At 47.5% G+C, this 17,756-nt stretch overlaps 1 protein-coding gene across 5 annotated transcripts in view; it reads left to right on the top strand.

Annotated features, from left to right (window-relative positions):
* Positions 1–17,756, top strand: part of GPAT3 (glycerol-3-phosphate acyltransferase 3) — an 82,367-nt gene that overhangs the window by 32,120 nt on the left and 32,491 nt on the right. The window contains exon 1 of one of the 5 annotated variants that reach the window (XM_059722250.1): positions 6,974–7,076. The exons of 3 other annotated variants lie outside the window; for them this stretch is intronic. In XM_059722250.1, the coding sequence (XP_059578233.1) occupies positions 7,062–7,076 (15 nt within the window). In that variant the 5' untranslated portion in view covers positions 6,974–7,061. Of the gene's footprint in view, positions 1–6,973; positions 7,077–16,934; positions 17,137–17,756 lie in introns of those variants that run through there. One more of the 5 variants, XM_006273529.3, reaches the window with a different exon arrangement.

Below are 17,756 nucleotides of genomic sequence, written 5' to 3' on the forward strand. Positions count from 1 at the left end.
ATGATGTCGGCCAGTGCCTTCAGCACGCTTGGATGGAGCTCATCCAGGCCTGCTGACTTAAAGGCATCCAGTTCTTCCAAGTGACTCTGCACCATCTCAGGGTCTACGCATGGAAGTCTGGTGCCTTGCTGCTGTCTCTCTACAACCCCAGTGAGAGACTTGTCGTGTCCCTGACTTATGAACAGTGAAGCAAAGAACTCGTCGAGGAGTTCAGCCTTGTCCCCCCTGTCCGTCACCAATTGTTTCTGCCCATTTAGCAGGGGTCCTATTCCTCCCTGGGCCTTCCTTTTACTCCCTCTATATCTAAAAAACAATTTCTTGTTGTCTTTTACTTGGGTTGCCATCCTCAGCTCCATGGTAGCCTTGGCCCGTCTAACTGCCTCCCTACAAGCACGAGCAGGGGAAGCTGTGGACCTCCAAACCATGTGGCACCCACAAGGACAGCCCAGCCTGAAGAAGGAGAACATTGGGAACCTGAAAGCCATGGGGAGGCCAGCACAACAGAACAGGTAAGGAACAAGAAGGTAAGAAACGATGGGCCCCATGGGACTGGGAGCGGGGGGGCAGCAAAGGCGCCAGTCGCAGGGCTCAAGTGCCTATATACTAATGCTAGGAGCATGGGGAACAAGCAGGATGAACTAGCGCTCCTGCTTGCACTAAATACCTATGACTTAGTGGGGCTAACAGAGACCTGGTGGGATTCATCCCATGACTGGGCGGTACATATTGAGGGCTATAGATTGTACAGAAAGGACAGGTCGGGGAAGAAAGGGGGGGGGGTTGCACTTTATGTCAGTGAGCAATATACATCAACCCTCATCAAGACAGAATCCGAGGCTGAGGAAGTAGAAGGATTGTGGGTTAGGCTACATGGGGGGGCAAGGAGAAAGGGATTTGGTGGTAGGGGTCTGTTACAGACCCCCACACCAAGGGGAAGAAATAAATGCGGGGCTCCTGAGGCAACTCTCGGAGACCATAAAAGCTAAAGAGGCGGTAGTCATGGGGGACCTAAACTACCCGGACATCTGCTGGGAGACGCAGACAGCAAGGTCCCATCGCTCACGCAGGTTTCTAACCTGTGTACAGGACCTCCACCTGACACAGGAGGTGCATGGTCCCACTAGGGGGAATGCCATACTGGATCTGGTATTGGCAACGGGAGATGACATGATAGGGGACCTCCAAATCGGTAGCTATCTGGGGGACAGTGATCACCTTATGATAGAATTCAACATAAGACGGCGAGTGGGTAAGGTAACTAGTAGGGTGAAAGTGCTAGACTTTAGGAAAGCTGATCTCATTGTACTCAGGCGATTAGTCAAGGAAGCACTGCAGAGTAGGAGTTTTGATGGGATGGGTGCCCAAGAAGGGTGGCTGTGCCTAAAGGAAACGATCCTTTGGGCACAAAGCAAGACGATCCCCGAGCGAGGGAAAAGAGGGAAAGGGGCCAGGAGGCTTCCATGGCTGACCAGAGAAATCCAGGGCAGCCTAAGGGCCAAAAGGGGAGCACATAAAAAGTGGAAACAGGGTGAGATCACTAAAGATGAATATACCTCCTCTGCTCGTGCTTGTAGGGAGGCAGTTAGGCGGGCCAAAGCTACCATGGAGCTGAGGATGGCAACCCAAGTAAAGGACAACAAGAAATTGTTTTTTAGATACATAGGGAGTAAAAGGAAGGCCCAGGGAGGAATAGGACCCCTGCTAAATGGGCAGAAACAATTGGTGACAGATAGAGGGGACAAGGCTGAACTCCTCAACGAGTTCTTTGCCTCAGTGTTCCTAAGCGAGGGGCACGACAAGTCTCTCACTGGGGTTGTAGAGAGGCAGCAGCAAGGCGCCAGACTTCCATGCGTAGATCCTGAGGTGGTGCAGAGTCACTTGGAAGAACTGGATGACTTTAAGTCGGCAGGCCCGGATGGGCTCCATCCGAGGGTGCTGAAGGCACTGGCCGACGTCATTGCAGAGCCACTGGCGGGAATATTCGAATGCTCGTAGCGCACGGGCCAAGTCCCGGAGGACTGGAAAAGGGCTAACGTGGTCCCCATTTTCAAAAAGGGGAGGAAGGAGGACCCGGGCAACTATAGGCCGGTCAGTCTCACCTCCATCCTTGGTAAAGTATTTGAAAAAATTATCAAGGCTCACATTTGTGAGAGCCCAGCAGGACAAATTATGCTGAGGGGAAACCAGCATGGGTTTGTGGCGGGCAGATCGTGCCTGACCAACCTAGTCTCTTTCTATGACCAGGTTACGAAACGCCTGGACACAGGAGGAGGGGTGGATGTCGTATACCTGGACTTCAGGAAGGCCTTTGATACGGTATCCCACCCCATACTGGTGAACAAATTAAGAGGCTGTGATGTGGATGACTGCACAGTCCGGTGGGTGGCGAATTGGCTAGAGGGTCGCACCCAAAGAGTCGTGGTAGATGGGTCGGTCTCGACCTGGAAGGGTGTGGGCAGTGGGGTCCCGCAGGGTTCGGTCCTTGGACCGATACTCTTTAATGTCTTCATCAGCGACTTGGACGAGGGAGTGAAATGTACTCTGTCCAAGTTTGCAGATGACACAAAGCTATGGGGAGAAGTGGACACGCCGGAGGGCAGGGAACAGCTGCAGGCAGACCTGGATAGGCTGGACAAGTGGGCAGAAAACAACAGGATGCAGTTCAACAAGGAGAAATGCAAAGTGCTGCACCTAGGGAGGAAAAATGTCCAGCACACCTACAGCCTAGGGAATGACCTGCTGGGTGGCACGGAGGTGGAAAGGGATCTTGGAGTCCTAGTGGACTCCAAGATGAACATGAGTCAGCAGTGTGACGAAGCCATCAGAAAAGCCAATGGCACTTTATCGTGCATCAGCAGATGCATGACAAATAGGTCCAGGGAGGTGATACTTCCCCTCTATAGGGCGTTGGTCAGACCGCAGTTGGAGTACTGCGTGCAATTCTGGGCGCCACACTTCAAGAAGGATGCGGATAACCTGGAGAGGGTACAGCGAAGGGCAACTCGTATGGTCAAGGGCCTGCAGACCAAGCCCTACGAGGAGAGACTAGAGAAACTGGACCTTTTCAGCCTCCGCAAGAGAAGGTTGAGAGGCGACCTTGTGGCTGCCTATAAGTTCATCACGGGGGCACAGAAGGAAATTGGTGAGGATTTATTCACCAAGGCGCCCCCGGGGGTTACAAGAAACAATGGCCACAAGCTAGCAGAGAGCAGATTTAGACTGGACATTAGGAAGAACTTCTTCACAGTTCGAGTGGCCAAGGTCTGGAACGGGCTCCCAAGGGAGGTGGTGCTCTCCCCTACCCTGGGGGTCTTCAAGAGGAGGTTAGACGAGTATCTAGCTGGGGTCATTTAGACCCAGCACTCTTTCCTGCTTATGCAGGGGGTCGGACTTGATGATCTATTGAGGTCCCTTCCGACCCTAACATCTATGAATCTATGAGCAGAGGAGGTATGTTAGTCTTTGGTGATCTCTCCCTGTTTCCACTTTTTATGTGCTCCCCTTTTGTCCCTTAGGCTGTCCTGGATTTCTCTGGCCAGCCAGGGAAGCCTCCTGGCCCCTTTCCCTCTTTTGCCTCGCTCGGGGATTGTCTTGCTTTGTGCCCGAAGGATCATTTCCTTAAGGCACAGCCACCCTTCTTGGGCTCCCATCCCTTCAAAACTCCTACTCTGCAGTGCGTCCTTGACTAATAGCCTGAGTTCATTGAGATCAGCTTTCCTAAAGTCTAGCAAGGTGGCTCATGAGCTGCCTATGGGTGGAGACTTGGGCCAGGACAAAACTGAAGCCCACATTCAGGCAAGATTTTTTTGGCTAGGACTGTCGTGGGAAGTGGCGAGGTACTGCACTTCATGTCCCGTGTGCCAAAAAGTGAACCCAAGGCACGCCCCCAAAGGCTCCTTTAATTCCGATGCCTCTGGTAAAGGTTCCTTTTGAGAGGGTGGCGGTGGACATCGTGGGGCCACTTCCCCGAAGCAGCACTGGAAACCAGTACATACAAGTTTTACTGGATTATGCAACCCGTACCCGGAAGCCATGCCGATGTGGAGTGTTTGCGCCAAAGGCGGTGAACGAACTTTTGAAGATATTCTCCCGAGCAGAACTCCAGAGAGAACTGCTGATTGATCAGGGAATGAATTTTACATCACACGTGTTCGAGGGAGTGAGTAAAGCTTTGGGGATTAAACACCTGAAGACAGCCGTGTATCATCCCCAAACGGACGGGCTCATGGAACGTTTTAATTGGACACCGAAACAGATGCTAAAGAAGTTTGTAGTCAAGAGTCCTCAGAACTGGGATAAAATTATACCACCTTTGTTGTTTGCTGTAAGAGAGGCACCCCAGGCCTCAACTGGGTTTTCATCCTTTGAATTATTATACGACCGGCAACCAAGGGGAATCCTGGATGTGATTAAAGAGAGTTGTGAAGAACAGCAGAGTAAAGACCAGAATGTGATCCAATACGTGATCCAACTGCGGGAACGAATGCCTGGAAGCAGCTTAGAACGAGGTTTTAGGAAATCTCAGAGAAGCCCAGCAATGACAAGTGAGGCATTACAACTGAGGCGTCCGGGAAAGGAAATTTGACATTGGGGACCGTGTGTTGGTTCTATTGCTGGACAGTGAGAGTAAGTTACTTGCCCTGTGTCAGGGACCCTATGAAGTCACATGCCAAGCGGGGCCCATGGACTACGAGGTGTATCAGACAGATAAGCAGAAAAAGAAGCAGGCATACCATGTTAATATGTTGAAGTGGGAAGACTGGGAGTGTATGTACTTAGCCCCTCATCCCGAGGAGTTAGAATTGGGACCCGCGTTGACAGAGGGAGGTGGACTGGGTGACGTAGAACTGGCCCCGCGACTGTCGGAAGAACAGAGAAGACAGGCTGCCAAACTAGTCAGGGAGTATAGAGATGTGTTCCAGGTAACTCCTGAGGAAGCTTGGGGTGTGGTACACCAGATAAAGACTCCTCTGGGCCAGGTGGTCCGTGAGAACTGGAGACAGATTCCCCAGCGACTTCAAAGCCAGATTAAAAACGGAGATTGCAATGATGCTAGAGAAAGGTATCATATGCGAATCCCACAGCGACTGGTGGAGCCCCATCATAGCAGTACCTAAGCCTGATGGAAAAATCCGTCTCTGTATTGATTTCCGGATGGTGAATGCAGTAGCTAAGTTTGATGCCTGCCCGATGCCGAGAGTGGACGAACTGGTGGAAAACATTGGGCAAGCTTGCTACATTTCCACTTTAGACCTGACAATAGGTTACTGGCAGGTCCCACTAGCGCCTGAAGATCAAGAAAAGACAGGATTCACCACCCTGTGGGGTCTCTTCCAGTTCTGACGCAAGCTGTTCAGGGTACGTGGAGCCGCAGTTACGTTTCAGCGGTTAACGGACAGAGTTTTGGCTCCCCATGGGGGTTACGCTGTAGCATACATTGACGATATTATTATATACACTGAGAACTGGGCTGAACACCTCACCGCACTGACAGCAGCAATGCAAGACTTGAGAAGGGCTGGGCTGACAGCCAATCTGAAGAAATATACTAGAGGAAAAAATTAAACGCAATACCTGGGGTTCTTAGTAGGAAGCGGGAAGGTGAGACTGTTGTTGAGCGAGGTGAAAGCACTGAGAAGATATCAAGCACTTCATACTAAAAAACAAGTGAGGGCTTTTTTGGGGCTAGCCAGTTATTATAGAAGGTTTGTACTTCACTTTGCGGATTTAGTAGTACCTTTGACGGAGATGATAAAAGCGGGGGCTCCAACCAAAGTGAGATGGACGCTGGAGGCGGAAAAGGCATTCCGAGTGATGAAGGATGCACTATGCTTACAACCACTCCTATATACACTGGATTTTAATAAACCTTTCCTGGTGCAGACCGATGCATCAAATGTGGCTATCGGAGCAGTATTGGTTCAGAGAGAAGGAGAAGAAGAGCGCCCTATAGCCTACATAAGTAGGCAATTACACCCACTGGAACAGAGTTACACCATGATAGAGAAGGAGTGTTTGATGATTAAGTGGGCTATTGAAAAACTCCGATATTATTTGTTAGGGCGGCGGTTCACACTGATCACTGATCACGCGCCCCTACGCTGGTTGCAGAGCATGAAAACGGACAACGCAAGATTGATGAGATGGGCCCTTAGTCTGCAACCATCGTGCTTTGAGGTAAAGCACTGCCCTGGAACCCAGAATATAAACGCAGATTTCTTCTCGAGACAATACAAGAAAGAAGAGGGGCTAGGAAAAACAGAGGGATCCCAGACAAGAGAGGAGAGGGGTGTGTGTAACAATGAACCCTAACCCTGTTACTAAGGGGCATGGTGACCCCTCTAAGTCTGGAACCTTTCAATCGGGGCTAGCCAGTCAGACAACAGGAGAAGAAAGTTCAAGATCTCACAAATGGCAAACAGAGAAGGACAGAGGGGTGGCAGAGAGACAGACTCCCAGCAACTATGGTAATACGCCTGCTGTCTCGGTCAGAAGAATACGCCATGCTCGGGGCCATCCTCACGATCATTTAAAAGCTGTAGAGAAAAGACAGGCCTAAGTGGCACCCTACCAAGGCTGGCTAATGTGGGGGGGCTTACCTGTGGCAGGGTAACTCCCAGCTTATCCCACATGGTGCGACCTTGGGAAAAGGCAAGCAGGAGGCACCTGAAAACCTCCGCCTCCTGAGTTACTGGGTGACCGAAGAAAGGCCAAGAGACGCCCAGGACCAAGGCGGTACCTGCAAACATGAGGACCCACCTGAGTGAGTGAGGGCCTTAAGGGGGGAAGGTGTGTAGCAGGAGACTAAGGTGCCTGCTACTCTCAGAGCAGAGGCAGGACCCCAGGTGCCGGCTGCCGGGAAAACCGGTTAAGGAGGGAATTGGCCGCACCCGTGCTTGGTCAGCTGACTGGAAGGGGCAGGGCCTGGCTCTCGCATAAATCCCAGGCCTGAGGCCAGGAGGGCAGTTCCCTGCTGGCAGCTAAGGGGGAAGGGAGCTCTGCCGGAACAAGCCGAAGGGGAGAGGCCTGACTGCACAACCAGTTCCTGATGCTGTTGTGGGATGGAGTATTCCCTGGTAGGGATTGAATGATGTTTTAGCTGGGTGGCTTGGATTTTTTTTTTGTTTTTGTTTTTTTTTGTTATAGCCCAGGGGCTTGTGTTTTGTGTTTGCTATTTTAACTGGCGGTTTGGGTGAGGCTATTAGGGGATGGAGGAGGCCTCATAGGGGACCTGCAGCAGTGTGGGAACCCCAGCCCCAAGGGGGTGGTGAGAAGCCCCAGAGAGAGGGGGCAGTGAGTGTCGGTGAGGTACAGTGCGAGCCTGGGCCACGGAGAGCCCGAGCGTCAGTGAAGGCGCAGTGCCAGACAGGGCTGCGGGGAGCCCGAGCACCAGGAAAGCGCAGAGTGAGATAGGGGTGTAGAAAGCCCAGGGAGGACAAGGGGAGGGCCAAATTACAACGAGGCCCAGATCAAACCACATCAGTATCATCCGCGAGGCTTGGGCTGTGGTGTAGGGGAGGAAAAGGAGCCGCAGATAGCGCCCCCTGGCACCGGGGCAATAAACATCCATTAATGAATTAAGATCAAGGCATGGCAGATGAGAAGGCGGGTGGTTGGCCCATAACAGGAGGACACAGTCACTGATAGACAGACTCCAGAAGAGGCACCCCTGTCACCAGAGGGGTACAGTTGGAATGACCCAAGGCAGGGACAGATATAGGGGGATTTCTTCACAGAGTGCAGCAGAAATCAATGAGAAGTACAAATGCACTGCCCCTCTCCCCTCCCCCCCCCTCCATCCACCCCTGGCTTGCTCCCAGTCTGCATATGCCAAACCCAGAAAAGAGATAATATAGTCTATTCAGAGCAGTGTTGAGTGTGTGCCCAGTACTGCTCTTAGGCTCTCTGGCTTAGATGTGCTTATTGACATATGATTGCAGTTGCTCTAAAGTAGCTCCGTTTTCTCCTTTCCAGGATTTGGCACATGCAAAGTAGGAATGAATGAAAAAGGGAATCTTCTAGATGGCAAAGGCAGCAGAGACCAGTCTTCAGCATCTCATATTTGGCCAGACATCACTATCACATCATTATATTGCATGTCTTAGCATATTATTTTATATTTCAAGCAATGAAGTAAAGGGCAGTTTTATTACTTAGAGCTTTTTTAGTACGACTATTTTTATTAGCATTTTTGGACTAAAAGAACAAAAATTAAACATTTCCCACAACCTCAACTTTTGGGAAAAAAGAAATCATTTGGGGTCAATGGAAACTTCTTAATTTAGATAAGTTGAAAATTTTTAATTTTGATTGCATTTTTCCCCATATTGTATTTACATTTATAAAAGAGCATGAAACAATTAGCTTATGAAAGAAAATGGAATGAAATGGATAACCAGAATCCTTTCTTTGGTTAAGGGGCCATCATACCTTACTGCAAAGGCCTACTGGTAGAAACAGTCCTTCAAGAAAGGGCATGCCTTGTTTCTTTTTAAATGCAGTTTCCAACTGGGGTTGAGTAAAACTGGTGTCTCTGTTTGCATATGTATGCATAAAGTGAAAGAAAAGAAAAAAAAGACTAACTTCATGGCTGTTAATTATAGCATTCAAAGGTCTTGCACCTTTAGCTACTGGAGGTATATATATAAAAAAAAAAAGTGATTTCTGCACCACACACAAGGCAAATCAACAACACAGTTCTTTGTACTTTACGTATTGTGTCTTTTTATCTGAAGATATCAAATAAATCAGCCAACCTTAATGCACTGAACTGGTAATTACGTTGTAATGTGAGTAAGTCTTTCTATCCCCAGCTGGAGAAACTGAGGCACAAAGATGGCTTTGGGGCTTATTGAAGATCACATGATACATTAGTCTCAGAGGTAGGAATAGAAGAAAGGAGCCCTTTTTCAGTTTGTTTGCTTTAACTATATGACTACAATGCCTCAGCAGAAGTGGATCTGGGAGGGCATAGAAAAGGATGGGGCAGGGACCTTGTAGCTGGAGGACACAGAACACATAAGAGTTTGGCTACTTCAAAGGGAACATGCCTCAGCATGAGGGCTCTGCAGGAGCAGGCAGTCCACATGTGGCTCCCCTGGCTGGTTGAAGCACACAGTGCCTCAGCGCAGGGGCTGCCTGCTTGCTAGCCCTGTGCTGAGGCACCCTGTACCCCAGCCAGCCCACCCTGCAGCACATGGAGCAGCAGGACAATGTTTTCTACTGGAAAGCGCACAGGTAGGTAGAGGTAGGGGTGTGTGCTATGTCACAAAGTAGAAGCACAAATTTGTGCCGCTACTATTTATGTTGCTGCAAATGCATGGCCCTGCTTGCGTGGATGTGGCCAAGAAGAACAAAGAGGGCACACTGAGCAGGTGACACAATGGTGAGAGTTGATGAATTTAGGGCCACTGTCTGCTGGTGACCAGGAGACTTTAATAGTGGTCTTGGAAGGCTGCCCCTCTGTTCCAGTCTTTTGGGGAAAGGACTGAATTTATCCCTTTCACTGTGCCTCTGTGTAGGCTTCACAACCTTCAGCTCAGGAGTTCTGCATACTTTTGATGGAGAAATGGGGGCAACTTCTACCCCATCTAATTGAGAGGCCAACCCTTAACGTGGTGAAAAAATAAATAGGACTGTGCTAATTAAGAGAGCTATGGCAATTTGGAGACAAATTGGAGAGAGTCCAGCAGAGGGCAACAAGAATGGTGAGAGGGCTGGGGGACATGACTTACGTGGAAAGACTGAAGGAACTGGGCTTATTTAGTTTAGAGAAGAGGAGACTGAGATGGGACTTAATAACAGCCTTCAACTACCTGAAGTTGGGTTCAAAAGAAGATGAAGCTAGACTGTTCTCAGTGGTGGCAGATGACAGAACAAGGAGCAATGGTCTCAAGTTACAGCAAGGGAAGTTTAGGTTAGATATTAGGAAGTATTTTGTCACTAGGAGGCTAGTAAAACAACGGAATAGGTTACCCAGAGAGGTGGAGGAAGCTCAATCTTTGTCTAGTTGGCTTTTGAAAACCTCCAAAACTTTGGCTTGGATGCTTTGGCTAGTTGGGGATGGTCCTACTTTGAGCAGGGGATTGGACTAGATGACCTCCTGGGGTCCCTTCCAACCCTCACTTTCTATGAATTTATCCAAGCTGAAGATCTGCTTTAAGGGGTTGAGTGTAGAATGTCACCCAGTTTCCAGACCAGAGGTCAGATCCTTTTCTGGCTAGTAGGCACCTACGCATTATCCTGTTCCACCCTGCTTGAGACTGTGACAAAGTTAATGCAAACTGTAGGTAGGTTGTCCTCAAGCCTGTTGCTTTTGTGTCTTGGTCATAAAGCTAAGATGTTACAAAATTAGGCTCGTAGCATTTTTTTTTTTTCCAGGGACCTGACTAGTGTGGAATAGGATCAAGCTTAGGCACCTAATGGGTAGGACAGAATCTGGCCACAGGATTTCTGATACAACCTAGGCTTAGCTGAAATGGTAATCAATCCAGAAGAATGCAATATAATTGTGCCTTCTGTCCTCAGAGAAGATGGGGGGGGGCAGGTCAAATAAAATGAAACAGGGGAAATCTTGAATGCTATTTATTAGTGTATATTTACTGGTTTATAATAGCTGTATTTTTAAGACAAAGGCCATAGTGCAAAGACAGCAATGTTTTTATAAGTCATCTATATTTTGGCAGTTAACCACCAGTAATTATTTGATCAGAACGCACGATACATGCTGAAAATGAACTTTAGCCTCATTTATTGTAGGGATTTGCTACCAGCTCTATAATTAAAAGGATGCTGTCAAGTGATTAGGCATGTTTTTCCTGCTGTACCTTGAGCAAGAGAAGATTCCAAGAGCAACTCAAGGCAAGAATTGATTTCTCTTTGCTCTAATATTGATGGATTCATGAAATATTCAAGGAGGAAAAAGAAATCCTCTATGCACTAAAATAGCAGTGTGTGTTTGTATTTTCACTGCCTTGGAGACAATACACTTGTTGTGCTTGCTGTACACAGACTGGCCACTCATGCTAGGCCCTGGGATGAACCACAGGAAGAAAAAAATCTGTGGCCTCTTAAAAAAATATTGTGGTGGTCAGCATGCTTCACTTTATGGTTGACTGAAACAACCTACTGACACTGCAGAGAGAACCGGTGTGTCTTGGGCCCTTAAAAACAGTCATATGCTACTTAAGCTAAAGGAGATTCTCCATGTTCTATTAGCAGTGTATGGTCTATGTCACATACTTGAATATTTCTGATTCCATCATGTCAAAGGCAGTACTACACGTAGTAGCCAAGGCTTTCAATTGGCTAACATTGTCTAGTCCAGGGGTGGCCAACTTTGCCACAAGTAGCATGGGCAGCCTATATGTGTGCCACATGGCAGATCAGGGAGAGGACAAGCAGCACAGTAGCAGACTAGGCAGGGAGCAGCAAGCAGAGGAAGCAGATCAGGCAGGGGAAGGGGAGTGAAGTAGCACCCAGGGCCTATGTGGGGCATGCCTGCCAAAAAGTTTGGCCCCCACTGGTCTAGTCTAAAAGTCAGATATTGCCTCTTGGTTAAGTCCTGTCAATGAAGTCAAAGGAAAAATTTCCACAAATGTCAATGGGGACAGGAACCTCTGTCTGTTTTTAGGGGAAGTCATAAAAATCATTTGTTTCCTACATTTATTGAACCTATGGAGACCGAAAGGCCACATTAGGATCATGTTATCTGTCTGTGAAATAGACCGTGTGTATTTTTTCAGTCCAGAATTCAAACGGTTATACCTAGTTCTGGCTTCCTGGCTATAAGTTTAAGTGTGGTTGCTCTCTGCTCTGGAAAATGAGTCCGTAAAAATAACATGGAGGAGTTCCACGTTTGCTGTCTCTGGGGCCTTGTCCTCAAAGGAAAATGTGTTTACTCTCTGCTTAAACCCATTCATGAAGTCAGTAAACATCACTTTCCCCATCCTTTTTCTTATCTGTTGAAGTTTTTCCAGAAACTCAGAACAGTGAAAGTGTGTAAGTAGTTGTTACAGTCATCTAGCCCAGAGGAATGAAATATATTTCTCTCCAAATGTTCTCAGTGCTGGATTTCTATTCCCTTGTGGACTTTCCAGGGTAGGGTAGAAATGGCAAGATGCTTTTAAAGTGATTTCCTTTCTTGTGGGATCTCTGCCAGCCAGTGTGGTGTTATGGTTTAATTTTAAATTACTCCATCAGCAGCTCTTTGGTGGGAGGGTTGATTCACAAGGGACAGTCTAATAACTGCATATTCACCTCTGCAGACTGTCTCTGCTTAGGGGGAAATGACTCTGAGGAATGTTGATAAGATGAAAGGCTGGTTGAAAAGAGATGCATCATTCCTACTTGTGTACTGCCCTACCCAGGTGTTGTAACATTTAAAGGGAAATGCTACCGCAGCCTTTCCTTGTGACATGCATGGCAAACTAGACAGTTATCTCAAGTTTTCACTTGAATGATACTGAACACTGAAAAATAAATATAAGTTTGCATCATTTTCCTCCAGGTTCTTGTTTGTGCAATTGACTATACTTTTACCATTAAGGACAGGGAGTACATTAAATGATGCCTGAAGTGTCTGTGGATTTGTTAAGTGACAGATAAACTTTACATTTTTATAATTAAAAAAAAAAAAAAAAAGAACCAAGATTTAATTCTTCTCCAAAGAACTTACTACTACTAGTGCTTGTCTTCACCTGAAAGTCAATTTGGAATAAGGCAGAGTATAAATTTGAAAGTATTATAGATATTCCTGGTTATTCCATCTATGGATAAGTTTATTCCAAAATAAAAATGGCTTGGTCCATTTGGTTCAGTCAATTTTACAATGGATTGATATGAAATGCAGTAAGGTGCTTTTATTCCAGAATAAAAGTGTTTACACATGGGATTATTCAGGAGCAGCTGTTGTGGAACCGCCATTCCTTAATAACTGTCCTGGATTATTCTTCCCTTAAATTACTCTTCTCCTTTTTTCCACTTTACATTCACTACCAAAGCTGCCTTTAACAAATAAAAACTGTTCAGTTAGAAAAGTCATATCTGCTTCCCTGTAGCTAAATTGTTGCCAGACAGTGTAGCATTTCTAATGGGAAAAGCATAATGGAGAAAGCATTGGAAACAGGGAGTCTGGATTGTATTCCCAGATCTGACACAGACTTTTTTTGTGTGATTTTGAGAAAGGTGAATTGTTTGAGTGTTAGCCTCAACTTTGCTTGGACAGGGCCTAATCCATGGCAGCAGTTAGCAATGTGTAAAGGATGATGGGATGTCTAAGCCATGAAGGATGATTGCACATTAGATACAGTTTCATAAAGGAAGTACTAAACCATGGCACCATAGCAAGGTCGCTGTGCGGTGATACATAGATGCACCCAGTGTGTAACTGTTCTAAGGTCTATTTCCTATCTGGTCTGTGTCCTAGGATAATAGGAACTTCTTGAATCGATGCACAAAGCTTCAGTGACATTTGGATATATACATTCCACATAGCATGACAAATACTGACTAAAACACCAGCTTCCTGTCCCAACACATCTTGTAGCTGTCCTTACCATGGCTTTTCTCTGCTCATTGCTTCTCATTTTTCAAAGTTCATTTTAGAGCCTCCTAGCGGTGGCGATGCATGGAGGTCCACAGGGGTGCATATGTACTCCTGAGAGTGCTGGTGTACCCCCTGACAGCAGCGCTCCCTGCTTAGGTGATGGGTCCCTCCCTGTGAGCACCAGCCGGGGAGTGGGGGCACCAGGAAAAGTGCCACTGGCACTTCCAGGAGCACTGCTGGCACTTTTGGGTGCCCTGCTTGTGCTTCCTGATCAGCGCGATTGGCTGCAGGGCCCCCCTGGTTGGCGAAATCAGCTGTGGGGGGCCCCCCCCCCCCCAGTCACTGACTGGCTGCTGGTCCTGCACGTGCCCCCTCTGACTCAGGAGGCCTCCTAGCATAGACAAGAGTACTATAGCACCATCATGCCATTGCAGCCTTCCACCAGGGTGGACTTTAACCTCTGTCTGGGTTTATACTAGCAGCAGTGACTCTTTCACTGCATCAAAGAGACAGTAACAGGGCAAAGAAGAAACCACATGACTTCCTGGCTGCAAATCCCATGTGCAGATCACTTTCACTTTTTAGCTAAAGTGACCAACCTCCAGCAAGTAGAGTTCAGGTCACAGTCCATATGCTCCATAAACTACTATTCATAGACCTGAAATTATTAGTGGCTCATTAGTTTGATGGCTGGTGGTAACAGCTATGAAAATGATCACAGCTACTCAGTGCAACAGCTAGTGACGGGGATGCTTGACCAGGTCAGAGTCCCATGCAATATCATAGTTTGCAAATGCTGCCTCTAACTGGGGAGTGGCTCTGATTTGAGACCAACTTTTCAAATTCAGTGTAAAAACTGTGGGTCAGGGAGTCTTCAATGACAGCAGAACACAGCTCTGACATTTGGGATGTTCTGGAAAATCTGGGACAGTTGGGCACTTAATTTTAGCTATGTCTGTCTGTCTGTTGCTGCCCAGGGAAACAAAGAAGTTTTTGTGTTTTAAAGAATGCTTAACAGTTCTTCACTACTGACCTCATAATGAGAGTTCAGGACTGAACTACTCTGATAACTGTGGCAGAGTTCTAAACCACCCTGGTGATAACCCTGTTGGAGATATCACCAATGGGAGAATTGCTGACAGTTCTCCACTTTCTACTGTGTCAAGCTCTCTGAATGTCCTTTCTCAGTGCTTAAATCTAGAGTGGCACTAGCAAAATATTTACGTTTTGTTAGTAGCATCTGCCCTTCTCTTTCTTGAGCAGGTTATTGATGGCTCTGTCAGCAAAGCCACAGCATGGATAAATAAGGAACTTTTTGGGGGTAGGACCTCAGGGTTGGGTATTCAGGAGATTAAGGTTCACACAGAGACTTGACTTTGGGTCCTTGGGCAAAACACCTACCTATGTCTTTTTGTGTCAGTTTCACTACCTAAACTGAAGATCATGTTACTTTCCTTATTGTCATAAAGTGCCTTTGAAATGTTTTTCTGTAGAAATGCCGAATAGTATTCAGAATTATTATAGTCATAGGTATCATACACAAATGTGTATATATTATGTTATTATCGTAATCTTTTATTCTCCTAATAGCAAACGTAAGGGGAGAATTAGTATCCCAAAGAAAACTAAAGCTGGCTGTGGGGTTGGAGTAATACAAAGTTTGTGGTAAAACTGCCTTTCTGCTGTGAGAATTATGGCATGTAAACGTTAACCGCTATTTTCAAAAACCACCATTCCTTGCTTAATTGCAGGAAATATAAATGTGCTAACTCTTTGTGGATAAATGTTTCGTGTGGTCTGTTTGACTGTCAAACCCTGGCTCCCATAGTGACTAGTACACTATTCTGTTAATTAATCTTTGAAATTTAAAACTATTAGCAGTTGAGTACTTAATCTACTGAGTTAACTAGATAAATAAAAAGTATGAGGGAAGGCTGTGCTCTTTTGCAAAATGTATATGTTTGTTCCTATTTTAACAGTTGCAAAGTAAGTATAGTATAATCTCCTGCTAAGAAACCTTGTTTGGAACAAATGTCAGCTTTCAACAACTCAGCAGAAGGAAACTCTCTCTCTTCCCCACTCCCCCATATTACAGTGTTATGATGCAGCAAATTAACTATCCCTATTATAACAGATAAACTCTTTTTCATGAACTCTTCTCTTGATTCTGGAGTTTATTATAACGAGGTTGTTCTGCATTTGAAAGTATTATTACATAATATCACGTTTTAAACTATAAAAAGGGGAGGGTTGGCAGCTCCCCTTCAATAGGGGAAGTCAGTTGGGTCTTACCAATTTAAGTATTAAGTGCACCCTACAATTTTTGTCTGATTTTTTTGCAGCTTTTTAATTGATGGTCATGCTCAGTGTTTGAAGTGTGTGTATTTGTCAGACAAGATTCTTTGGGTAGATGTGATATCTTATATCAGACCAACTGAGTAGTTGGAAAAAAGTTTTCTGGAGGATTTCCGGCACAAACGCCCTTCTTCAGGCGTAGGAAGCCTCTGCTGTTCTGAGACTCTGAGGAATGAGAAGCTAAAAGGGTGACAGGATGTCAGTGAGAATGTAAATAGGTGGGAATTAGGAAAACAAAACAGGTAGAGCAGGGAAGTGGGGAGGAGAATGAGGGGGGAAAAAGCCAAAGGTGAGTAAGGGAGACTCTACAGCAGTAGATTGTTAAGGCAGAAAAGAGGCTGTCTGTGAAAAAGGACCTATTTACATTCTCACTGACATCTTGCCACACTTTTAGCACCTCTCATTCCTTGGAGTCTCAGAACAGCAGAGACCTCCTATGCCTGAGGAAGGGTGACTGCACCCGACAGCTTGATTATAACTTTTTTCCAAGTACTCATTTGGTCTAATAAAGATATTGCATCTACTTAAATAATCTTGCCTACCTGGAAATTAGGAAGACAAAGGGCAGAAAAGGATGTGGCCACTCAAAATCTGGATAACCATCAAAACTTTCCTGTGCATTAAGCGCACACTAATGATCACTGTCCAGTGCAAGTAGGTTCTTCCTATTTGGAGCAGGAAACTCAGGGGAGCGCTGCCTCTAACCCCCTCCACACTTAATTACACACACACCGGCCGTAGGCAGGTAGATACACAAACATACACCTACCTCTCTGTCTATAGCACATCTGTACATGTATCGCCCTATAGCACGTGTGTGTGTATGTGTGTGTGTAATCACAAGCTTTGTGAGCTGAAGCTCGCTTCAGCAGACACCGTGACGACTAACTACGACCAAGCCAGGAAGCCGGAACCCGTGATCTGCCGCTGGCGGCCTCAGGCAGGGCTGAGAGGGCCGCACGCAGCTGCGCACAGCTGGGCTGGGCTGGGCGGGCGAAGGGGGCGGGGCAGCGCTCGGCAGCCTCTAGGTCACTCCTCCTCCCCCCGCCGAGTCGAGCCACCGCCCTTGCAAGCGGACGTAGAGCCGGGCCATGGAGGCGTGGGGCGCGGCGGCGACCGTGGCGCTGTCCGTGTGGCTTGCCCTGGTGCTCGGCCTCATCCTGCTGCCGTCGGTCATCGGCGTGTCGCTGGGTATCTCCGAGCTCTACATGACCGTCCTGGTCAAGACCCTGGAGGTGAGTGGGAGGCTCTGCCGCTCTTTCCTGAGTCCTGCGGATGCCTTCGGGAACCCAGCCCAGCCTGCCTCCCCAGTCACCTGGGATTGGAAACACCCCCTGACCCCTCTCCCCAGCTGTTGGAATCTTTCCTCCCCCCCCCCCCCCGCCAGCTGTTCGAACCTGCACCACCCCACTTCAATCCTGTCCCAGCTGTCGAAACTTTCCCCTTCCAGCTGTTCGACCCCTCCTCCCCCCCATCCTCTCTCCCTTCCAGGTGTTCGAACCTTCCCCCCATCTTGCAGGCTCAGAGGATATGTGAACTCAAGGTATACATGGGCACGTGTCTATGTTATGCCTTCGGCCAGAGTAGGTAGATCAGCGGTCATCAACAGTGGATCTCGATCCACCAGTAGATCTTTGGAGCCTCTTGGAGTTGATCCAAGGCTGGGGTGGGGTGCTGAGTGCATGTGTCCCAGCCCAGCAGGTCAGTCCATGTGGGGGGGAGGGAAGGGATGGGGGCTAGATCAAGGCCCCCATGGTGAAGGACAGTGCTGCAGAGGCAGGAGCAGGGGTAAGTTGAATGGGGTCCTGGCCAGGTGGGACTTACCTGCAGGGGAGGCATGACCCCAAATAATTTT

The sequence above is a fragment of the Alligator mississippiensis genome, chromosome 2 (genome assembly GCF_030867095.1).
Source record: "Alligator mississippiensis isolate rAllMis1 chromosome 2, rAllMis1, whole genome shotgun sequence".
NCBI classification, from domain to species: Eukaryota; Metazoa; Chordata; order Crocodylia; family Alligatoridae; genus Alligator; species Alligator mississippiensis.